We start from the raw sequence: 25484 nt of genomic DNA, 5'->3' as shown, positions 1-25484 counted from the left end.
ACCGATCAACAGATCCCAAAACCACCACCACCACCACCCGCTGATCAAACCCATTTCCCAAAACAGTAAACACCATGACTCCGACGAGAGAGAATGAATCGGAAATGGAAGAAGAAGGAGGGATTTTTTGAGACCCAACAGTTCGGGGTAGCGGCGAAGAATGGGTTTGCGTTGGAGGAGCAGTAGCGGCGGAGGAGTTGGCCACGAAGGAGTCCACCGCCACCGCCACCGACCAACAGATCCCAAAACCACCACCACTAACACCCCGCCGATCAAACCCATTTCCCAAAAACAGCAAACACCATGACTCCGACGAGATAGAAAGAATCAGAAATGGAAGAAGAATGAGGGATTTTTTTAGACCCAACAGTTCGGGGTAGCGGCGGAGAATGGGTTTGAGTTGAAGGAGCAGTAGCGGCGCAGGAGTTAGCCACGGAGGAGTCGTCGATGTCGATGTCGATGCCGCCGTGCCGCCGCCGATGATGCAGATTGTAATGGACAGAGAGAGATAAATAGATCACACTACTTGTGAGTTTGACCCGAGAGGGAGAGAGAGATAAGCAAAGGAAATTTTGGTTTCATATATTTTATTCAGGTTTTAATGTTTGTTTTTAATTTATTTTATTTCTGGGATAGTGTTAGATCTGAGTTTGTGTTAGATCTGGGTTTGTGTTTTTAATTTAAGTTTTGTTTTTTAATTTATTTTCTTTTTTGGTTTAAATTTGCTGACATAGCTTTTTATAAAAAATTAATTAGCTGAAGTCGCATTAAAAAAAAGCCAAATAATATTTTTTAATAATATTTTAATTGTTACATTAGCGCCACGTCAGTTTCCGTCTGCCACCTAGGACTTTACCGTTAGGGCACTAACAGTAGGGACAAAAATAGAAACCGTTTTTCAGGATAGGGACTAAAAGCGGTAAAAATAAAATTTAGGGACTAAAATAGAAATCGCCTAAAAATGTAGGGACTAAAATGTGCTTTTCGCCATAATAATAATAATAATAATAATGAGTTGACATAAATTACAAAACCTTTTTTAATTTAGATGACACTCAAATCCCACCCATTTTGTGTGTATGATTATTATTATTAAATAAACATTGGCCATTGGTTGAATTAATGGGGCTTTAGTCTAAAAATATAAAACAATTTTATAATAGCCTCATTTGTCATTTTACACATGAATGCTTTTTAGTTACCGGGGATGATAAAAAAAAAATTAGAAGAAAATGGGGATTATAATTTTTTTTTTTTTTTAAGATAGTTATAATATATTGCTAACTCTATATTTTGAACCCTTTACTCCCTAGATTTTCAAGCACTTTGTTCATGAAGAAGTGTCTTTTTTTTTTTTTTTTAAAGAAAGCTATAACTTTTATCAATCAAGAGCAGCCAAGTCAGCTAAGATTATATTGAGATGAGGAGGAACATCCTCCATTCACACCAAAAAACTACTAACATGTCTAGCATATCTAGTAAGATTATGAGCGACACAATTTCATTGTCTCCTATTATGAGAAAAGTTACAATCAACAAATGATTAAGTAAGAGATTTCACCTCCTCAATCAAATGATCATAGGAGGCAAAGGAAGCATCACTAACATTATCATCTCCTAAAATATTGCTATTGGGTTGAGTATGGAAAGGAATAAAAGAGTTGGATAAGTCCCGACCTTTTTTGGATAACTCCATAGAGTCAAACTTTGCTAACTCTTTATCAATTTGTTTGATATGATAATCAAGATATGGGGATAAACAAAATTAGGAACAATGGTAAGTGGTAGCATATGGTTGATTTGAAAAGTCTCTATATGTGGAAACTATTGGAATATTTCCCCCCATATTCGGTATTTCCAAAATTGCCTCAAAATTCAAATTTTCTTACTTGAACAACCATATCGGAACTAAAGCCAGGCGGAGTAGCCGAAGAAACACCATCTGTGGCAATCAATTTTTAGGGGAATATCACTTGTGTTATCCATCTTAGTACCCTTGAATTGACACCACAGATTTCTCACCTTAATTAAAGAGAGGAGTGTGAAGCCAAGAACCACTCTTGTTTTTCCACTATCAAAGTCCCTTTATTATCAAAACCCTATGGTTTGTTCATCAAAACCCACTCTGCATCATTCTTAATGTCAAAGACAAAAAGAATAACATGGTTTCCTATGGTATAAATCTTAAAACCTCGACAAGCCTTCCAAATAGGTTTAAGCATTCTGCCAATAATATCGATATTTAGAACCCTTCTAGTTAAGAACTTGCCTGCAAGAACAAACTCTGAATGAGAATATTTTTGTCGATATTGACATATTCTAACCTCTTTTTTTTTAAAGAGAAAACTTTTTCCAATAATGAAGAATAGACTCCGAGATAAATAGGGAAAAATATGTGAAAAGAGAAAATAAATAAAAGAGAGAGAAAGAAATGACTATTTCCACACACACACACACACCCAAAAAAAAAACACTTTCCAATAAAAGTGTTAAAAGAGGGAGAGAGGTCAGAGCACTATCATTCAAAGGGATAAGAAATTCTACTACTTAGAGTCTATGACAGAGAGATACTGAGGCTTAGAACACACAAAAAAAAAAAAAAAAAAAAAAAAAAAAAAAAAGAAGTATAAAGAAAAAAGAAAAAAAGAATGACTCTCATTGGGGGAGGTGCCAATTAAAAAGCACATCATCCTCGTAATTTGCCAAAATTCTAAACTCTGAAATTTGTTTAGACAGATGTCTTGAGAGTCTTCTATCCTAAATGCTCGAAGAGAATCTAGGGTAGAAATCAGAGAACTATCATTCAAGGGGATAAGAGATTCTACTACTTAGAATCTATATAGAGAGTCACTGAGACTACGACCAAAAAAAAATGACTCTCATTGGGGGAGGTGCCAATTAAAAAGCACATCATCCTTGTAATTTTTCAAAATTCTAAACTTTGATATTTTTTTAGACAGACATCTTGAGAGTTTTCTAGACAAGATGCTCAAAGAGAATTTTGTTTTTGTTTTTGTTTTTGTTTTTTTATAGGAAGGAGAGACTTTTGTTTATTTTTTGATAAATTGGAAAGACTTTTGTTTGTACTAGGTAATATTTGGTTGGGAAAAATGCCCTGATACCCTCTAAACTTTACTGCAGTGGATATTACACCCCTTGAACTTTTATTTTAGCTAATTTACTTTCTAAACTTTAATCATGTGCCAAATTAGTACTTCAGTTGGTCTGCTGTTAATAAACTAACGAAATACTCACATGACAAGCATGTGAGCATTAAAATCACCTAGTTCAATCGCCTGAGACCCATAGAGATAAGAGAGAAAAAATTTTGAGAGAGAGACCTAGGAGAGCGACGTTCCACACAGTGAAGTGCCCATTTGAATCCTAGGAGAAAGAGACGATCATGATCTCGTCGACAATCTCGCCGTTCAGTTTTGTGCAAGGGAAACATAAATTTGAGATGTGGAGTTTAGACTTGGGTTTAAACCTAAGAGGCTAAAACTTGAGAGTTTTAGATATGGAGGCTAAGGTTTTGGCCAAAGAGAGAAAGAAATAACTAGAGAGAAATTAGAGAAGAGACCTATACTAGCAATGGAGGTCTTGAGTCAGCCATGGTGGCTAATCTATGGGTTTAGAGAGAAATTGTAAAAGGGTAGCTTCAGCTTGGGTTTGGAAACTAGAGATGAGATGTAGAGATTGAAAATAATTGTGTCTTCCCATAACTATTTCTTGGGAGCTTGTACGTGTATTTACAATTGTTGTACCGATTACAATTTATTTGAATATAGTCATATATAGATAACAATTAATTACAATTTATTTGATAGAGTTTGATTTGATCTGGTATGCTCTTGTGTTTAAGCTTTATTTGCAATGGGAGATAAGGATGAGGCTGTCTTTTATTTAAAAAATAAAAATAAGTTGCACATGCCTGATAGTTCTGTTAATCACTTAACATTTTGGCTAACAGACGGTCCTATTTGGCACATATGCAAAGTTTAAGGAGTAAATTGACTAAAATAAAGGTTTAGGAGGTGTATTGGCTACTACATTAAAGTTTAGGAGGGTGTTAAAGCATTTTTCCCTATCTAGTTTGAGGTAATATTTCAGGATTGTCATGAATCTTCTTGAATTCCTAAGCATTTCTATATTTGGTGGTAAATACTAAATAGCTCAAGGGTGTGGGCATATGGATTCCCATTTTGAGGGTTTATATGGACTCCCTACTTTTTTTTTTAGAGAGTTTCAACTTATAGCGTCTGTTCCTGATAATAGCTCTTTATCATCAGACCAAGACACCAATCTGTTTTTTGTGTAAACAGGGATTAAACCTTAAATTTCTTATACAATCATCAGAAATTTTACTGGTTGAGCTAACTAGAACCCACCCCTATTTAAAATGTGGGGTACCTACAACTGTGTGAATTGAAAAATTTTATTTTTTAAAGTTACAATTATGGCCCCAAATTAATATCCTTTAATTAGCTAAAATATGATTCAAAAAAAAAAAAAGGCTAAATATATAATTTTCTTTTTACAAAGTATTTATGCTAAGTAATCATCTTTTTAAAAATATTATGGTTTATTCATCTTTATGGATTATACTTTTGTCTCTTAATTAATTGAAAACATTATGGTTTTTCGCTTATTCCAGATCAGCCACGCTTGGGTCCAGAATAGCTCCAGCTCTTCTACGGTCAGACGCTCCATAAAATCCTCCATCGATTGCAACATATCGGGCTGTCCATGCTTACATTTCTGCAATTTACGAATACTTCCAGCCCAAATATCTTAAGCCGCTACATAATCCCACAAAGCATGGATGGTGGATTCTGGTTCTCTTGTACAAATCAAACATTTATCGTAATGGATCACCCTTCTTCTGGTCAGATTCATAGCTATTCGTAAAATCTCATGGCAAGCTCGCCATGCAAAAACTTTGATTTTATTTGGGATCCAAAACTTCCATATTGCAGCCTAAACCTCTTTTCCAACACAGCCCCTAGGTGATCCAACCCGAGCTGCATTAGTTAGGATTATTCTTGCCACATGATAAGCAGACTTGACAATAAAAACACCCTTTGGATTATGCAGCCAAAATATAGTATCCACTACATATCTTCGACTCAACGGAATTTGGCATATTGCATTAGCTTAGTCCCTATGAAAGATAGTCATAATATCCTTATATCTCCATATATTCAGCTCCGGATTGATCAGCACAGACACCATCAGTTCACCTTTTATTCAAAGAATGTTATTATAATTATTTCCTCTTCTTGAAAAAAAGGAATTATTTCCTTTTCTTAATATATATTTAAATGGATAAAATTTAGATATAGTACTTTAAGTGTTGCTTCTTAAGTTTCTGTCTTAAAATTCAACCATGTAACTATTTAATTGAAAGAGATACTTTCATCCCATGATAACTTTTAAGTTTTAAGTTTTCAACAAAAAATAATAATAATATAAACGTGATCAAAATCAAATATCCTAAAATAATTGTCTAATATAAATGCATACAATTCTAAAATAATTATTTTAATTATTTATTAGGATATCACTGCTTAGGATTTTTTTTTCCTAAAACACTAAAAAATTTATTTTGAGAGACAAAATTGAATGTTAAAAAAAAAAAAAAAATCTAATCCATAAAGATGAATNTTTTTTTTTCTAATTCTAGGTAGTATAAAATAAATGCATAATAATAGGCAAAATAAAAGAGTTTATTAGATTCAAGCAAAATATAAGTGTTCAAGTACAACACAAATTTTCTCCCAAAAAAAAAAAAGTATAACACAAGTTAGCCCAATTTTTTTTGCTGAATAAAGTTAGCCCAATTTTAGTTTTTGGCTTGGAATATAATAATATTCTCTGGAATATGACATCTTTTTTTTTTTTTTCCTTGAAGGGAGAATATTTATTCAATTAAATGGATTAAAGGTCATGATACAAAGCATCCATAATTGATTGGAGAGAATCCTCCATCCAGAACAAATCTTCATCTAAGTATATCTAGCATATTTAGCCAAAATATGGGCTACCTTATTCCCACCCCTCCAAATACAATAAACACTAGACCAATGCAATCCCCTTATCAAATGACGAATATCATCCACAACATTGCCAAATAGTGAAGTATTTTCCATAGAAGAAGAGATGGCATGAATAACATTGCTATTGTCACTCTCAATAATCATCATTGAAAAACCAACATCCAAGCAAACTCTAGCTCTTCGGCAAGCAACTCAACTTCTTCATTGGTGCGCACATTCGGTCCATAGTACTCCTAGCAGCCATAACTTCTCGTTTTTCATTTTGAACAATTGCTCCATAACCAATTTTGCCTAAGTCCGAAAATAGTGCTGCATCAAAATTGAGTTTGAATGCCTTTGATGGTGGTGGTTACCATACCTCTTTGCTTGGTTGTTGCCTCATCTGAACATTTAGCTGGGTTTGGGCACGTTTGAAATTTTCAATGCACTCCTCTACTCTTTTGTTCAAGCTATTTGGACTCTTCAGTTTTCCTCCATGCAGCAAAGTGTTTCGCTTATTCCAGATCAGCCACGCTTGGGTCCAGAATAGCTCCAGCTCTTCTACGGTCAGACGCTCCATAAAATCCTCCATCGATTGCAACATATCGGGCTGTCCATGCTTACATTTCTGCAATTTACGAATACTTCCAGCCCAAATATCTTAAGCCGCTACATAATCCCACAAAGCATGGATGGTGGATTCTGGTTCTCTTGTACAAATCAAACATTTATCGTAATGGATCACCCTTCTTCTGGTCAGATTCATAGCTATTCGTAAAATCTCATGGCAAGCTCGCCATGCAAAAACTTTGATTTTATTTGGGATCCAAAACTTCCATATTGCAGCCTAAACCTCTTTCAACACAGCCCCTAGGTGATCCAACCCGAGCTGCATTAGTTAGGATTATTCTTGCCACATGATAAGCAGACTTGACAATAAAAACACCCTTTGGATTATGCAGCCAAAATATAGTATCCACTACATATCTTCGACTCAACGGAATTTGGCATATTGCATTAGCTTAGTCCCTATGAAAGATAGTCATAATATCCTATATCTCCATATATTCAGCTCCGGATTGATCAGCACAGACACCATCAGTTCACCCTTATTCAAAGAATGTTATTATAATTATTTCCTCTTCTTGAAAAAAAGGAATTATTTCCTTTTCTTAATATATATTTAAATGGATAAAATTTAGATATAGTACTTTAAGTGTTGCTTCTTATATACTACCTAGAATTAGAAAAAAAAAAAAAAAAGAAAAAAAAAAAAGAAAAAGAAAAAAAAAGAAACCGAGGATTTAGCGTGAGATTGAGGAGGTGGCAAGTGGGACCCCAATCATCCGCCCACGGTTTTTCTTTGTACTTTAATTGGATTAGATCTCTCTGTCTCTGTCTGTCTGTCTGTCTCTCTCTTATTTTCATATTTTGATCTCCCTCGGTTTTCTTTGTAAGTATCAAGTTTAATTTATTCTTTCTGGGTTCGACTCATTTTCTCTTTTAAATTCCTTTCCTTTTAATCAATTATTTATTTATTTATGGCAAACGGACTTCGATTCATAATTCTTCTTAGTTTATTCCTTGATTTCTTGGATTCGAATTTGAATTTCTCATTCATTCTGTGATTTATCTGATTTCAATTTACTTTCTCCGGTTTCTCAAAATTTTTTGTCACACTCGATTGACTAGATCTACTAATTAATTAGAAATTCTCAAAAAATCTGATTCTTTTTCATACTCTGACTAATGGGTTGTTATTGTTTGTTTGTAAAAGTTTTGAGCTTTAGATAGACATTTAACCCAAAAATTTTCTTTTGTTAATTCACTATTGTGAATAACATTTTCTGGGTTTCTCAAAAAAATTTCAAAATTTGAATAAAATATTCAAAATTTTCATTAGTTGTTTGGTGTTTGAGTTTGTGGGGTTCTCTCAGAATGGTCACAGTTAATGTTGGAACGCTCCATAATGTGTTGGACCACGTTTATGGTGCATTTATGCACAGAACAAAGATAAGCCCACTATTTTTCTCTAGAGGATGGGGTGGCTCAAAGCTTGAATTGCTGGAGAGAATGATCAAACAGCTTTTCCCAGAAGTGGTTGGTCAGAATTGCCCTCCCACATTGGTGAAACCTGTTTGGAACACAGTTTGGGAGACCAAGACTGCTTGTTTAAGAGAAGGGGTCTTTAGGACCCCTTGTGATGAGCAGCTTCTAAGTGCATTGCCTCCTGAGTGCCACAATGCAAGGGTTGCTTTCCTTACTCCCAAGTTTGTGCCGCCACAGAAGATGGCCTGCGTGATTCATCTTGCAGGTATATTGGTTTTATTTTCTTCTACAGTAATTCAGAAATGGGACTTTGCATTGAACTTTAGCTTAATACTACATTGTCGATGGAGAGTTTAACCGTTTAAGCGAGTTTCTTGTTTTATTGCTTTGTTTATCTGTCACAAAGTGTTTGGTTTTGGTGCTGTGGTTAATGTATTAGCTTGTGCATTGTTCATGGTAGGATTTTTTTATTCTCAATTGGTCAAGCCTTAATTTGAGTTTACATTGTTTTACTGGAGAATTCATCAGGGTTTTTATCAGCCTTATGATGATTTGCTGCAACCAAATAAGGTTTTGACATGTAGCAAAGTAAAGAGGGCTGGTTTAGATTGATTGGATTGGCTTTACGCTGGCTGAAATCCCTACTCTAATTATGCATTTCAATAAAGAAGTAAAATCTGGTGTTTAAGTTATGTTTATACGGGAACAGCTCAAGCTTTAGTAGTTGACTTGGTAAATGAAATTAATGAATGGCTTCCATTTGTTTCATGAGCTAGGTTTTTGGATTAGCTCCATTGGCTATCAATTGGTTGGAACTTTAAGTTTTGGTTTAAATGCAGGGAAACGACTCAAAGCTTTAATATTTGACTGGGTAAATAAATGGCTTCTGTGCGTTTCATGAGCTAGGCTTCTGTGCGTCTCATGAGCTAGGCTTCTGGATTAGTTCCATTGGCTATCAATTGATTGGAACCTTTAGTTTTGATATAATTTGTTTCCTTTTGAAATGTTTGACTCCTTTCATTTTTGCTTTTGGTTTCCTTCCCCCCTCGGATGCAGGGCCAAGGGGTTATCCAAAGGGAAAATTCCTCAATGAAGTCTAACTTTAACGATAATGTGATAACTACACTTCGTAAAGGTTAACTAAAATATTTTTAATATTTTTGGCAGATTTATATGTTTTTGCATTAGGTTTTGCTTATATTCCTCCGATGTATGTTACTGCTGGAAAATACTGTATCCATTGGGAAATAAGTATTGAGGTTTGTCCTCTTGGCAGTTAGAATGTAGTTATTAGTCAGTTGGTGAAATGTTTAATTTTTGGTTTATTAATTCCAAACTGAAATGCAAATATTTTTCATTTGAGCATTTGTCTTCCATCACTATTGTGAATTATTCAAGTAATTAATTATTCATGGGAATCTAACTACAGTTGATATTATAGTGACCTTTCTGATACTTTGAAAACTACAATTTTTTTTATTCCTTCTGCCCACATTCATTTGAATATATTCTTGTTTGTGCTACTTTCCAGATTAATTTCTGAATTTGTTATACTAATTTCAGATATTAACAATGTTCATTATTTCCTAGTATCCTGCCAAATCTCAAAATTCTATTTCAAATTACACCCTTTACCACTGAAGGAACCTCCACCCTTTGGTGCATTTGACATTTGGTAGTTAGCCATCTGGACTACAACTTGTAGCCTCTTTTTGCAGGCACTGGGGACCATACCTTTGAACGGAGACTGCGCCTTGGTGGGCCTTTGTTGAAGGAAAACATTGCAACCATGGTGCTTGAGAGGTAAATGCCAATTCTGTGTATTCCTAGAAATTGATAGAAGTGCTTCTGTTTAAATTACTTAACGTAAACTATGAGCTTTTGAATAAAGGTAAATATTTAATTGCAGCCCTTTCTATGGACAAAGACGCCCAATGATGCAGTTTGGTTCAAAACTTTTGTGCGTTAGTGACTTGCTTTTATTAGGAAGGGCAACCATTGAAGAGGCCCGCGGACTGTTACATTGGTTAGACTCTGAAGAAGGGTTTGGCAAGATGGGTGTTTGTGGATTGAGCATGGGTAAGGCTCAAACTGAATCCTTCGCTAGAGATTAAATTAGCTAGATCTAATCTAGCTTTGAGATCATATCTTTTGTCGGTCAAATTTGTCATTTCAAACTTTGAATTAATTTGTTGGGTTACATAAAAATATTATTTCAGTGTGTAAAAAGAAATGTATATATTGTTAACTCTACAAGTGGAGCACTCACACCCCAAACATAAGTCTCTTTCTTCCCTCTGAACTTTGATGGTTTTTGGGAATTCAGGAGGTGTACATGCTGCAATGGTTGGATCACTTCACCCTACCCCTGTTGCAACCCTTCCTTTTTTATCACCCCACTCTGCTGTTGTGGCATTCTGTGAAGGAATATTACAGCATGCTACTGCATGGGAGGCACTAAGAGAGGATCTTGCAGCACAGAAGGCTGCAATGACTCTTGAGGAGGTGAGAGAACGGATGCGAAATGTATTGTCTCTCACAGATGTCACACGCTTTCCGATTCCCAAAAATCCTGAAGCTGTAATATTTGTTGCTGCTACTGTAAGTACCAGATCTCAATATTACCTTCTGAACATGTCATTTAAGAAAATTTATGAGGACTCCACAGTTGTCTTCTTTATCCTTATTAATTGTCTTATCTTTATAGTACTTATAGGCATGTTTTCTAAGCATGGCTGACAAGGAGTTGGCAATTTCCCTCTTTTAATAATTTGATGATTTATCTAGTGAAAAAGAAAAAAAAAGAAAAAGGAAAAGAAATGGATAAAAAAGAATGCTGTTAGATAGAATTGAAGCAACCTTTGAAGCTCATGTTCCTCTCTCTCTTTCCCATCCTTGCAGTTGACTGTTATTGCATTGCAACACCTAGGAAAGAATGTTCTGTGCTCTTTTCGATTTTTTTTTTTTTTTTTTTTGGGGGGGGGGGGGGGGGGTGTGGGCGCTGTTTAAGAGCCTTTGCCTGCAATTGGTACAAAATTTATACCTTCTGAAATTTAGTGTTAATCAATCCATGGAAGTTAATATTCTGTAGGTAAGTCTTGTATGCATTAGGAAGTTCTCATTATAAACTGTAGTTCTCTCGGGCATATAAATCTTGATGCCTCAAGCACAATCCACATGCATCTCTTTACAACAGCCTCAAAATTTACCAAATTTTTGGTTAGAGGGAGAGAGGGAGATGGTCAAAATATACTAAAATTAGCTCATTCTAGCCTACTTTCCGTTTTCCCCTTTCTATCTCCCCTTTCTCTGTCCCAAACCTTTTGAGACCAAAAAAAAAAAAAAAAAAAAAAAATCACAAACACAAAATAATTGGGCAAAAACATAGGGGCCAATTAGGAGGTTGCAGCTTTCAGAAAAATGAGAAGTTCAGCTGCTTTAGAAGCAGCTGGTAACCTGCCTTAAAAGCATAAGGCACCTTACAAATTCACAAAATGCTGAAACAACTCTGAGTTAACAAACGAGATGCAAGCAGGCTTTGCTTTTTAAAACCTGAAGCACCCACAATAAAGGGCTGTCTCTTTTTCCCTGATCAAGAATTCGAGACCCCGTGCAATAGTTATTGCATGGGATGCAATACCTATGGACAGTTGGGAGCACAAGTTAAGAAGTTGACTTTTGTTCACGGCCGTCCAATTAGGCAAAAAAAGAAGTTTAACTTTTTACCTTTTTTCTTTTTGCATGATCAGATGTCTGTGGAGAAAGTTAACTTTTTAACTTTTGCTCCCAACCATCGATCAGGTATTGCATCCTGTGCAATATCCTAGCTACTGCACAGGATCCATACCCCTTATTGCTTATGATTGGTGTATCTTCATTGTGTAATTTATTGCTCTTCATTTTTTACTGCTTCCTCGCCAAATTTAGCTTTGGCAGCTATATTCTTAAACTGCAATCATGCTTCAGGATGATGGGTATATTCCAAAACACTCTGTGATGGAGCTTCAAAAGGCTTGGCCTGGTTCAGAAGTGAGATGGGTCACTGGTGGGCATGTCTCATCCTTCCTTCTACACAATGGTGAGTTCCGGAGGGCAATCGTTGATGGTCTTAACAGATTAGAATGGAAAGAGTCTCCATCATGAGAGTGGCATCACCATATGAAGAAGATACTACATTTATTCTCTTGGTAATCTCCTTCACCTCACTAAACCTGTAAAATGAATCATAACTGATATTTTGTGAAACCCCACCCCACCCCCCCCCCCCGGCGGGCGGTTCCAAAATAATAACCAAAAAAAAAAAAAGATAGTACAAGAGGGGGGGGGGGTTGTTTTGTGAATTACTATTTAATGTGTATCAAATTCAATGTGTACTATCATCTGATAAACTTCATTTGTATGTGACATTGAAATCAATGTTAAATGGTGAAAATGCTGATGAAACTTTTACTCAAATTGGTTTGGAGAAGTGTGGATTTGTTTGGTTACAATGCTGATGAAAGTGAGGCTGGGATATAGCCGATGAAAGTTCTATCCCACCCTCACTTTCACAGCTTCCAATTGACAAACGGATGTCAATAATAAATGTCATTAATACAATACTGATTGTTTGGTTACAAGTTGGTCTACATTGCTGATCAAAGTTCTATTCAATTCTGGTTTGGAGAAGCGTGGATTTGTTTGGTAAGGAGGACATGTTGTCCAAACTGTGATTTTCATTTTTTCCTGCCATTGTTACGGACCCATCAAGAATAGAAAGTCATATGCATAAATGTATAGAAAGTCATATGTATAAATGTCACGTTGATGCTTGTTTAGTACGGTTTATTTTTCAGTTTTTGAAGTATATTTTCCATTTTTTGAAAATGAATTTGTTGGACAAATTGCGCCTAAGGCTGCGTTTGTTTTGGTGGTAAAGGAAATCCGGAAAATATTTTACACCCTTGAGGGTGTTTGGATGCGCATGAAAATTCGGTCAAACTAAAAACCAATTTCAGTTGACCGTAAAATAGGCACCCCAACTCTGTAAAACCAATTAAATACTCATTTTACCTTCAATTAATTTCCAGCCTCACTCAGAACTCAACAACTTGAAGAGAGAGAGAGAGAGAGGGCACCAGACGAATTGGACCGCCGTGCAAGCTTTGGTCGCCATGCAAGCTTGTCCATCATTCGCTGTCTGCCGTGCAAGCTCTGTCCATCATTCGCCGTCTGCCGTGCAAGTTGTGTCCATCGTCCCTCTTCTCTTCCTCCCTCGTTCTCTCTTTTCCTCTGACCAACCATGGTCGAATCTTCAAGCATGTCACCGATCTACAACCCACCTCCCACCCCCGCCATCGCTACTGCCTCTAGATCGAACTACCAATCTCGTTGCCCAAAGCCCCAAGCTTGATACCGATCTTGACAACCGATCTGGCCGCCATCGATCACCAACCCACTTCACTCTAGCCCCAAACCCACTCGATTTGGCCACTGCCATCCTCCATCCGCTCCGATCCTCTCTTTCCGTCAATCTCTCTTTCTCGATTTGACAAGTTTGTGAATAAAAAATGTTTTTATTTTGATTTTTGGTTGTGTTAAGTTTATATTTTGAAATTTTTTGTTATAAAATTTGTTTGGGAGCTAAGAAAATGGTTGGGAAAATGTGAAAACTTTGTAGGAAAATAGCATTTTCAGAATGTTACCAAATACCAGAAATCGTTTTTTGGACTACTTTTCATTGTAAAACCAAACACCTGGATTTTATTTTTTTTATGAGAATTCACTTTTCCCTGTATTCATTTTACGCTCGGAATTCGATTTACATTGAATCAAATGCAGCCTAAATGTTAATAGGTCTTTTTGATTTTTGTGGTTTCTTCTCTATTTTTATTGTTATAGCAGTTTGGCAAAAAGGTAATATTTATTTAGATTTTCGACTTTTTTTTCCCTTGTTATTGGATACCCAAATCTTAACGGATTTAAAACAAACTATTACCGAAGACTTACAGCTTTTGTAAAACTGAGTACATTGTCGTAGTTGTAGTAATTTAAAGATTACAGTGGAGTGGAACCCACTTCAGTTTCTGGGCAAATCATTATAAGATCGCTTGCAGCTTGCAAGTGGAGCACCACTCAAGCACTGGTTATGGAAATAAGTCAAATAATCGAAGTTTTGCAATTTACCACCTATTGGAATCTGAACACAAAGCCTATTATAACTCACATTAAAGAACTGCAACTTCAGTGCCGTAATCTCTACAGGAATGCTTCCATAGATGTTGTGGTTAAGATCCAAAGTATTCAAGCTCTTGGCGAACACCACCTTGGACAGATTAAACTCCAACAAGTTCCTCAGACAAGTCCACGATCTGTGTACTGTTGTTCGATCTGAAAACCACGGACGCATCACCTACGAGTCTGTTCCTCGACAAGTCAATATAAGTGAAGTCCATTTGAGCAAACAAGGTTGGGATTGGACCGGTTAGTTGGTTGTGAGAGAGGTACAGGTATAGGCCCCTGGGAAAATTACCGAAAGAGTAGGGGGCTTGTCCCGTGAGTTTGTTACGGTACAAGCGAAGTCCATTGAGGTTTGGAAGCTGTGGAAGTCCATTGAGGGTGGGATGGACCCAAATAGATTATTGAATGAGAGATCAAGGAAAGCGAGGTTTTTGACCTAGCTGTGGAAGTCAGGAACTTGGCCAGAGAGATTGGTCCAACTGAGAGTGAGGGATTTGAGGTTTTGAGTTTGACAGTGGCAGGTTGGATAGGACCAGTGAGATTGGGAAACTTGTGAAATTCAAGTGTCGAGAAAAGGAAGGTCACCCACTTCAGGTGGGATTTGGCCAGAGAGATGGCTAGAGAAGATGGTGAGGTAGTTGATGCGGTTAGAGGCGGAGTCACATGTGACACAATACCGGTCACAGCAATCGGTGTTTGGGTCCCAAGAGGCAAGTACGTAGGGGTTGTTGAAGGCTTGCTTGATTTGGAGTAAGACTTTTTTGTATTGTGGGTTGCAGAGTTCGGAGAAAGTAGAGGAGATGAGAAGGGTATAGCAGAGGAGGGAGAGAAGGCTAGTTGTACTACCCATGTTTTAGTATTCTAGACGAGAATGGTGGTGTGAAATTTGTTATTGAAAAAGAGAGATTTATTATTGGGTGTGGGCTGTCTAGCGGTCACTCTCTTAGGCATTGTTTGCTGAGGGATTAAAAAGTTGAGGGATAGAAAAAAAAACAAAAAAAAAATTTCCTGTGTGTTTGGTTGGGAGGATGGATAAGAAGGTGGATGAAAACTTTTTTTGTTTGGTTGAAAAGAAGAATTAGAGAATAAAAAATGTAATTTGTAAAAATTTGCTCCGTCATCCTGATTACATAAAATAAAAATTTAATAGTTTAAAAGGGGAAAAAAATTCTATTAGAGCATTCACAGTAGTGAAGGCAAAATTTTAGCTATTTAGTTACACAAAAAAGTCACTTTATTTATTTTACCTACACACATGCTGCAGCAGTGGATCTATTTTAGCTTTCAACACAATAAAATAATATATACATCACAATAAAATAATATAACTACTACAATAAAATAATATATCATACTACAAAAAAAAAAAAAAAAAAAAAAATTCACCAGTCCACAGTAGGAAAAAAAAAAAACCACAGCACCACAAAACAAACCCACATCACACCACAAAACAAACCCACAGCCACAAATCACAACCCTGATACCAACGCACATCAGAGTACAACCACGATCTAGCGGCGGAGTGGAGGTGAGGGGAGCCACTTCGATCCACGAGGCAGGAGGTGATCGACGGCGTGGGTCTGAGGCGATTGGCGATGGGCAGGGGCTTGGGTTGGCGGCGGTGAATGAGGGAGCTTGAGAGAGTGACGGTGAGAGAGGAGAGTGACGGTGAGGCGATCGGCAGCTTGGAACAGCTGGGTCGGGCCGACGGTGGTAACAGGGAGGTGAGAGCTTGAGTTTTAGGTGAGATGGTGGGAAGGGCCGGTGGCGGTAACGGAGAGGTGAGAGCTTGAGAGAAATTTCAGATGGGAGCTTGAGAGAGACACTGAGAGAGAACGGTGAGATGAGAATAAAAGAAATGAAAAAAATAAACCAAGTAGTGTCCGAGGTGAATAAAAAATTATTATTATTTTTTTAGATGTCTGCTACAGTGCACATCTATAGATAGATGTGCACTGTAGCAATTCAACTAAAATTTTTAGCTATTGCTCCACTGCTGTAGGGGTGTTTTGTGCATTTGTGGAACTAAATTTTAGCAATATAGCATTATAGCTACACTGCTGCGAATGCTTTTAGAGATTAAGCCCTTGTTTGGGAGGAGGGAATGAAATAGAATGGAAAAGAATAAAAAAACAATTTTAGAATATTATTTCCTTCCCTTGTTTGAGAGTTTTAATGGAGGGAATGAAAAGTTCATTCCCTTATTTGAGAGTTTAAGTGGAAAATAATGGAATGGGTAGAAGGGAATACTCATTCCTCTCTATTCCCTTAAAATCTTAAATTTTCACTCTCCCTGAAATTGGAAGGAATATGAGAGAATGAAATTAGATTTAATGAATTTTTTTACTAAAACTCCCAAAATACTCTTATATATTCAACTCTTTATTTTAAAATATGGATCTAATAGTAATATTATCATAAAATGATTTCATTCCATTGCCTCTATATTGCTTTCAAACAAGATTACTTACATTTCATTCATTTTTATTTATTTATTTTAAAACATCCAATTAAGGTTACTTAATTTCATTCCATTTCATTATTTCCTCTTACTTAAATACATTCCATTCTATTCTATTCCTTTTCATTCCATTATAATCATTCCATTCTATTCCATTCCTTTATGAATTCCTAAATGAAGCTTAAGAGTATAAAAATAAATAAAAACTTAACATTGAGTTAAAAAAGTTGGCCCACCAAAATTGCCTCCTCTTTCTCCTCCCAACCAAACGACCTCCCTCATCCAAAGCCCTCCTAATCCCTTCCCTCTATTCCATCTTCCCCCAAAAATCACTGGAACCAAGAACTACCTTAGTCTGAGGCAGTTAGTCTAATGCAGTACATAGAGGGTAACTGACATGTCATCCAAACTGTGATTTTCATTTTCTCCTGCCACTGTTTCATACAATCAAGAATAGAATGTCATATGTATAAATGTCACGTTGATACCTATTTTGTACAGTTTGTTTTTCAAATTTTGAAGTATATTTTTCATTTGTTTTTGAAAATGAATTTGTTGGACAAAAACAAAATTGCCCCTAAAGAAAAAGTGAGCTTTCAAAAAGCTCTACTTATAAAAATGGAAAAGAAGGGGCTGTTTGGGTGAAAAAAAATGCTCACTCGCTACTCATCATTGAAATATCATCACTCATCACTCTATAAATCATTTCCTATCACTCAAAAATCCCCAAATATCTCCAAAGCCCGTTTGGCACCTAAACCCTATTCTGTTTTCAACTTCTAAAACTCAAAAAATTGGGACCCATACTTTAACCTATGCTACCAGTACACTAGAACCCCTACCCGCGTTCTCTCATTTTTCTGCTCTTCCTTCACTTTCATCTTCTCCCACCAGAAAACCTAGAAAACGACCAAAACCATGAGCCAAAAACTCTTCCTCCCACTTCGGCACACTCTAATTAGAACTAGCTTGATTTTTACATTTTTTTTTATAAATAATAATATTTTTTTCTTATCAGTGGTTCACCTTACAACAATTAGCAAACATGTTTCATTGTCACTATCATTTTAGTTGGGTTCAATTGCACTGCAAATTTATTTATTTATTTTATTTTTGTGGTGGTAAAGGTAAAGATGGATCTTACCGTTCTACTTTACCAAAGAACTTTTTTTTTAGAAAAACTTGTTTGACAAGATCAGCCCCAATTAGCCTTGAATAGAAAAACTATGCATTTTTTAAAATTTGTCTTAGTACCAGAAGCACAAGTGGAGTGACAGCCCGCCGATGACAGAGCAGGCCTCGATGGTGAAGAGGTTAGGTCTCAAGGAGACTCTCTCTCTCTCTCTCTCTCTCTCTCTCTCTCTCTCTCTCTCTCTCTCTTGATGGAAATATAAGAGTACGCAGTAGAAAAATTAATGGATCTACTTCATTCACAATTGATAACATGCACTATGTAAGTTTCAGAATATAGAACAAGAGAGTGTACCTTGATGCAGTGAATTTCAAAAACAAAGATCAAAAGTTCTCGGGAACACTTTCAATCTTCACTCCAATTCCACTAACGCCCAAGATGTGTGGTCTCTCAATCAGTTATATGTGTATATTCTAGAGAGAATGAGAGAGTGTCCAACACTCACATACATATCACTTCATGCACTTGTGATTGTTACAAAATTCTGTATGTTTCTCTCCTATAACTGATTATCTAATTGGACCAGCCTTTTGGGCCTTTCCAATTGAGATTTAATATGTGGCTTGAAGTGGGACCAAAAGGGAACAAATAAGACACTAGCTTCAATGAGCCTTGCGCTTTTTTGTCTACTCTTAACAAATTCAAAGTTACCATTAATTATATTTAATACCACTATATAAATATAATTGCACTCTAGGCCATATTAATAAATTATATCCCAAGATTTTATTGTACATGCAACCCCTTCATAAGATATTCGTAGTAACATAAAGTCATGAATGAAGACTGTTACTTTGTGAATTACTACATTTTAATCCTTGAGTACTCGGTTTAATCCTTTAAGTTATTAATTATATATTTATGAAATCTAATTTCATAAATATATACTTTAGTAACTATTTACTAAAGTATTTAGGCCTAACTTTCTTAATAACAAACCCATTAAACTTATCTTAAGGAAATATTTTATATTTCCGTTAAGAGACTATGAATTCCATCTTGAGAATATATGTTCCATCAACACTAAATGTGGCTGTCCAACATACTGAAGTTTTCACTGTTACTTGAGATCTCACTCCTGATATATCAAACCAACTTACATTTCATAATCAGGTCCATTATTCTCTCAGGATTAAGAGTTCATGCAAATATAAGCCGTGAGATTTATTATTCATTTGACAGTCATTAGGAGAATAATAATTCTCACAGTGGTCCAGTTTAATATGTCTTAACTCTTAAAACATATCAACATATTAACTAGAAGTCTTCACTTCCATGACCAAGACAAATCATCTTAGTTGATATGTTATTGTCTTCGCAGATGAAATGCCAAATTTCATCACCGACTACAAACTAATATTATGAGTTTATAAAGAACTTGTGATTTATATCTTCTATGACTTTTCCCATAAATCACATACTATGCATCTCATGGACTATATGATTATATCCAAATATTCATGTTACCATTATTTCAGATAAAAATAAAACAACTTTATTAATTACAATATTAAGTCATACATCATGTTATACATAATGTCATACATAATATAATGCATAGCATCAAACAATAAGATTTAAAGGCACTAATCCCAACAAGAGAGTGGTGGATCTACCTTGGTGTGATAGCCCAAACAACGAATGAAGTGCTCGGGGTTATGGTCAAGGTCTCGTTGTGGTCGTCGCCAGTCTGAGTAGTGGCTACCTTTGCGTTGGATGACATCGTCAGATCGGTTGACGTGACTAGGGTGAAGGATGAAGAACGAAAGGAAGATTGGAGAAGAAATGTGAGTTATTGTGTTGAAAAATCATGTTGCGTGAGTAGCAGAGAAACGAGCATATCGTGGGAACAATCCAGTTTATTACTTTTTGATAATACCACTCATCGTGACTAAATAGTAAACATGAAAGCGGCATGTTGTCGAACTAATCGCGGCTTTTGAAATTAAGTTACAACTTACAAAGACTCTCATCAACTAATTGTGTTTTTAAATATTCTCAAAATGGATAAATTCCGGTAACAAGATAAACTTGTGCCTAGCTATACGTAAAACACTGAATCTGCTTCCTAATCTCTTAGCACAACGCGGCGAAGGACATGTTTTTTTATTACATAGTTCTCCTGTCTATTCTCGATCTTACTAAATTTGCAATAAAGCAAACTTATTACCAGAGACTACATCTTTTGAAAAACTTAGTACATTGTAGTAGTAGTAGTAGTAGTAGTAGTAGTAAATTGAAAATTACAAAGAGACCCACTTCAGTTTCTGAGCAAATCCATTATAAGATCACTTGTAGCTTGGAAGTGGAGAGCCACACAAGCACCGGTAGTGGAAATAAGTCGAATAATCGAAGCTTTGCAATTTACCACCCATTGGAATATGACCACAAAGCCTATTATAACTCACATTCAAGTACTGCAAATTCAATTTGGTCAACTCAACAAGAAGACCTCCAAAGATCTTATTGTGTTGAAGATCCAAAGAAGTCAAACTCTTGGGGAGCACAACCTTTGACAGATTAAAATCCAACAAGTTCCTTGGCAAGTCCACGATCTTTGTGGTCTTGCTTGATTCGAAAACCATAGATGCATTGCCTTCGAGTTTGTTTCACAACAATTCAAAATAGCCAAAGTCCATGCGGGCGAATGAGGTTGGGATTGGACCAATTAGTTGGTTTTGAGATAGGAACAAGTATAGTCCTTGAGGAAAATTGCTGAAAGAATAGGGGAATGTTCCGAAGAGTTTGTTACGGTCCAAGTGAAGTCCATCGAGCTTTGGAAGCTCCGAAGGTGAGGGTGGGATTGAGCCAGAGAGTTGGTTGAATGTGAAGTCAATGAAAGTGAGGTTTTTGAGTTTGTTGACGAAATCAGGAATTGGGCTAGTGAGATTAAGCCTGCTAAGTCTGAGGAAGTTGAGGTGTTTGAGATTGACAATGGCAGGTTGAATAGTACTAGTGATGTTGGGTAGTTTGTAGAATTCAAGGGTTTCGAGGTATGGAAGGTCACCAACTTCAGGTGGGATTTGGCCAGAAAGCTGGTTGTAAGCAGTGATGGTAAGGGAGTTGATGCAGTGAGAGGTGGAGTCACATGTGACACAATACCAGTCAGTACAGCAATCGGTGTTTGTTTTCCAAGAGGTAAAGGGTTATTGAAGGCTTGTTTGATTTGAAGCAATATTTTTTTGTCTTGTGGGTTGCAGAGCTCTAAGAAAGTAGAGGAGATGAGAAGGGGAAGCAGAGGAGAGAGAGAAGAGGCCTACTTGTATTGCCCATTTTGGAAGGTAAGAGAATGGTGGTGCATGTGTGTGAAATTTGATGCTGAAAAAAGGGTTGATTTATAGGGTGTGGCGGTCTAATGTCTACGTTTACCAACAATATTCAACTTTTTATGGCTGAATCAAGCATTATTTGACTTGTTTGAATGGGATCACATTGCAAAGGCTAAGAATGAGTAGTAGAACGTGTAACAAAGGTCATACAAGCCCCCAGGTCATGGTAAATGCATGAATAACAAACAAGCTATGGACACACATGGAAGTGAAGCACACATAAGGCTTAGGTACCACCCACTTGTACCTAGCCAATATAAGAGTGGTGGGACATGGGTCAGAGGTAAGAGAAGGTATGGTCTGGTGATGGGGAGAAGGGGGAAGTCTATTCTAGGGCTCCCGTTTAAGCTCTTTTGGGGGAAATGTATTGCTAGGATGACATACCAGCCAAAAAAGGGAAAGATGAGCTGGAATCACTTGGTGCATGCTATAGGGGTTAGTAAAAGAGAATGCCCACCCTTATCCGGATGGGAATGCCACGGAGGGCAAGAAAATAAAATAAAACTCTTTTGCCTAGGAATGGAATGTGGCACAGCCAACACAGGTAAGTGGTGATGGCTGGGTAGCCGATAGATCAATAGGTGGCTTAGGAAGGACATCTATACTAGGACAAAAGCAGTTAAGGGGTAACATAGTAAAAACCCATCACGGCAGGTAGTATAAAAAGGACCTTAGCTGTGCACAGTAGGGACAAGGGAGGAGAACAGAGGAAGGGGGAAGGAAAACACGAAGAGATAAAATAAGAGAAAAACAAGTAAGAAAAGGGGTGAAAGATAAGAGAGAAAGCATGAAACTTAGAAAGGAAAAAGGAATTAGAAAGGAAAAACAGAGGGTGAGCAAGAGTGTGATGGTGGGTGTGGACCAATAGGCTATTCCCTTCTCTCCCTCTAATAGCCTGCTTTCTAGTGAGGATTAAGGAATTCGAGGATAAGCCATCTAGGACCATTCTCTCAAAGTGGGTAATTTCTGTGGTAGGACTTCCCTACGAGATTGCCCACATTGAAGAGTAGTTCCCTTCCTGGACTTGACTATCAAGCACGACAGGCTAATCTTTCTTCCTTTTGTTGATCAAGCATTAATATTATTTCCTTTTCTTTTTATTGTTGCTATTAACTCATTCCTGCCGCATTTATATCGCTGTATTATTTCCTCCTTTACCAAGAAAATGATTTAGTTTTTGGTTGATAGTAATAACCACAAATGTGTAAAATTTGTTGTGGCTTATGGACGGTATATGTTAATGCATTTATGACATAGTCCTTAGCATAGTATCCCTTAGTGTGTTTACATAACATAAATATGTATGTGCATAAATAAAATGTAATTTATTTCATATTGAGCATTAAAATTATGGCTCAATTTATGAAAGTATGATGCATAGACATATAGATGCCACAAAGGTTTTTATGAAACTGTGTGGTGGGATTTGTGTATAAATGAAACAATTTTCATGCTCTATTTTGAACGGTAGAATTTTTGTCCTCTATGATGAAATGTTTCAAGATACAAAATCTCATAACTTTTTAAAATGAATTTTGCTTTAACAATTGTCATGTTTATGTAATGATTGAATTTTATAATTCTTTGGGTCTTTCAACCTTAGACCCACCTTGCATTCACTTTGAAAATTATTATCTGTGCAAGGCCGAATAGGCCATTCTTGCATTTTATTTCTAAAGCTTTCTTTATTTTGGATTTGTTAGGCTTAACATGCTAGTTTTCACAAAAAGCATGTGTAGCAAAAAATCAGAATTTTCATTATTCTCTGCTTCCAGCTACCTAATTCTAATTAGGTTTAGCTGGGCTTATTGGGACTTTCTCCTATATCCAAATTTAGTGTTTCTAAATTTGGTAAGATAGTAAAATTTGACTTTAGCCTCTTTAGCGTCTAAACTCGAAAATTATGATATAATTTTGGTAAGGAAAAAAAAATTTTTGGCTTCAACTTTCTCTAATGCCAAAAATTAAGATTTATTATCTTTAGTAGAGTAATAAAATTTCACTTCCTTTTTTTTTTCTTTTTTTGTCTTAGTGAGATGCATTAGGAGAAAGTAGAGAAATAAAGAGCCATAATTAATAGCATATTGCATTAATATCAACCAAGACGCTATTAGTATACCAATTATTTAATGCTATAAAGAGACACAAATGATCTCCTCGTGTATGGCTATAATCAGGATATCAATTAGGCCAAAATATATAATTATATTTGGCTTTAATGGCCTCAAAGAGACCGGTTTGACTTCTTAGTCACTGATCTTGTTTGAAGTGTGCAGCTTATGACAATCAAGGTAATCTTTACCTTTTCTTTTTTAATGCCTATATTTAAGATCATAATTTTGGTAAGGTAATAATGTCCTATTGAAGTCTGGTTCCACCTTTCATGCAAACTAAAACAATGGGGAACCGGTGAAACTAAGAACAGAAAGTTCTCTTATGGTAATTTCATCATATTTGACTTGGGTGGTGAAAAATTACATGGCCACCTACAATCATCTCTATATTTTCAACAAAAGGATATTTAACATAGTAAACTCCTTTTTATGTTTATAAAGCATTAGATGAGGTTATTGTGTTTTTAGACTTCTAGGCCATTTAACAACATGCGATAAAACCATTTAACAAGATGAGAAATGACTCATCTTACCTCAAGACCTAAGAGTTGGGCTATGTCATTGAGGCCTGTTGTGGTCTTCCAAAGTTTGTGTCTGTCTCATGTTCAACCTAAGCTTTATAGCGAGCCGCCTTTGGGTGATTTGATGGAAACTTTGAGGTTTTGTCCTTTGAAGATGAAATTGCTAAATGGATTTGCTTTATTGGATCTTGAAATAAAGAAGGCTAAGCCTTTTGATTACCCCTTCACCGCAAATCCAATTACATGATTTGTTTCTTTGTGTCAGTATGTGGTGTAGACCCCTCAGTAATCCTATGTCTCATACCTTGAAGGTAATGGATTGGATCATGAGGCCCTTACACCATTGACTGACCCAGGCAGGTCTTGCGGCCACAAGTCACACTTAGCTTTGATTTCATCGTCAACGACATCTTGGTGATCTCTCTATTAAGTTGGAGATCAGAGGTCTTTAGACCTTGGATATGGGCCCTTGCATTGTTGTCTATGAGTTTGAACTAAGTGACCCTTTGTCGTAGGAAGAGTTTAATGGCTAATCGCTCCCTATAGATGGCACCAAACTAATGAAACCAAAATTCGTCAGTTGAGTCACTTATCCAATCTAGAGCTTTTGACGGGCTTTTGAGATCTGCAAGAGAAATAAAGTTGGTCGAAGAGACCACCAGGGTGAGCCCTAATAGGAGATCCTCTGATGCTTGAGTCAGTATGCGCCCATATATTTTGTATATAGATAGCATTTTGTAGTCTTTTTGACATACCTTCACAAGTGAGACGGATTGTCCCTTTTATAGGTGATTTGGATAGCTATTATACATAATTAGAGGTGATTATTACCCACGTGTAATGGTTATCGTATTGATGGGGGTTTAAGACCGATGAGTAACGGTTGCCATAAATGTGTTGAATGTGTTTGAGTGGTTACATCTTTTGGTCTACTAATGATGCAAAGTTGTCCATATTAATGAACGACCTTAGTGATTTTTTTTGGACTCATCAATACAGACAATAGTATACTTTAGTTTGTGAATATATTGTGTGAGAAAAATAAGATGTGAAGAAAGTGAGGAAAGCCTGCAACGTGGAGATGGAATAAATGAAAATGAAGAGAAGTTGCCATTCTTGAATTTTCTTTCATCTACTATTCAAGCTTTTCAACTAGTAGGTTTAGCTTTAGCAGCTGTATTCTTAAACTACAATCATGCTTCTGGATGATGGGTATATTCCAAAATACTCTGTGCTGGAGCTTCAAAAAGCTTGGCCTGGTTCAGAACTCAGAAGTGTGGGCATGTATTATCCTTCCTTCTCCACAATGGTGAGTTCCGGAGGGCAATCGTTGCTGGTCTTAACATATTAGAATGGAAAGAGTCTCATCATGAGGGTGGCATCACCATGTGTTGGTAATCTTCTTCACCTCACTAAACCTATAAAGTGAAGTGTAACTGATATCTGTGAACACTCCCCTTCCAAAACAGTAACATAAAAGAAGAAGATAGAGAGAGAGGGATTGTTTTGTGAATTTCAATTTAATGCGTATCAATTTCGATGTGTACCTATTATCTGATAAACT

At 36.4% G+C, this 25484-nt stretch overlaps 1 protein-coding gene and 2 pseudogenes across 1 annotated transcript; 1 reads left to right on the top strand and 2 right to left on the bottom strand.

Annotated features, from left to right (window-relative positions):
• The first annotated feature begins 7405 nt into the window (after positions 1-7405).
• On the top strand, positions 7406-12539 carry LOC112019032 (uncharacterized). Its single transcript, XM_024051568.2, has 6 exons — positions 7406-7488; positions 7973-8349; positions 9803-9887; positions 9994-10163; positions 10411-10685; positions 12051-12539. The coding sequence occupies exons 2-6, from the start codon at positions 7974-7976 to the stop codon at positions 12225-12227; spliced, it is 1083 nt and encodes a 360-aa protein (XP_023907336.1). The 5' UTR covers positions 7406-7488; position 7973; the 3' UTR covers positions 12228-12539.
• A 1496-nt stretch (positions 12540-14035) lies between these two features.
• Positions 14036-15163, bottom strand: LOC112019062 (polygalacturonase inhibitor-like; annotated as a pseudogene).
• Positions 15164-20244: 5081 nt separating this feature from the next.
• On the bottom strand, positions 20245-21229 carry LOC112019034 (polygalacturonase inhibitor-like; annotated as a pseudogene).
• Positions 21230-25484: the final 4255 nt, after the last annotated feature.

Source organism: Quercus suber, unplaced genomic scaffold, assembly GCF_002906115.3.
Source record: "Quercus suber isolate HL8 unplaced genomic scaffold, Cork oak 2.0 scaffold_572, whole genome shotgun sequence".
NCBI lineage: Eukaryota > Viridiplantae > Streptophyta > Magnoliopsida > Fagales > Fagaceae > Quercus > Quercus suber.
Note: the sequence above shows the minus strand (reverse complement) of the source record. Positions and strands in the feature narration are given on the sequence as shown.

Coding starts and splice junctions, on each gene's coding strand:
- LOC112019032 (XM_024051568.2), top strand. CDS start 7,974: ATGGTCACAGTTAATGTTGGAACGCTCCATAATGTGTTGGACCACGTT. Junction 8,350..9,802: donor CTGCGTGATTCATCTTGCAG/GTATATTGGTTT, acceptor CTCTTTTTGCAG/GCACTGGGGACCATACCTTT. Junction 10,164..10,410: donor TGTTTGTGGATTGAGCATGG/GTAAGGCTCAAA, acceptor TTGGGAATTCAG/GAGGTGTACATGCTGCAATG.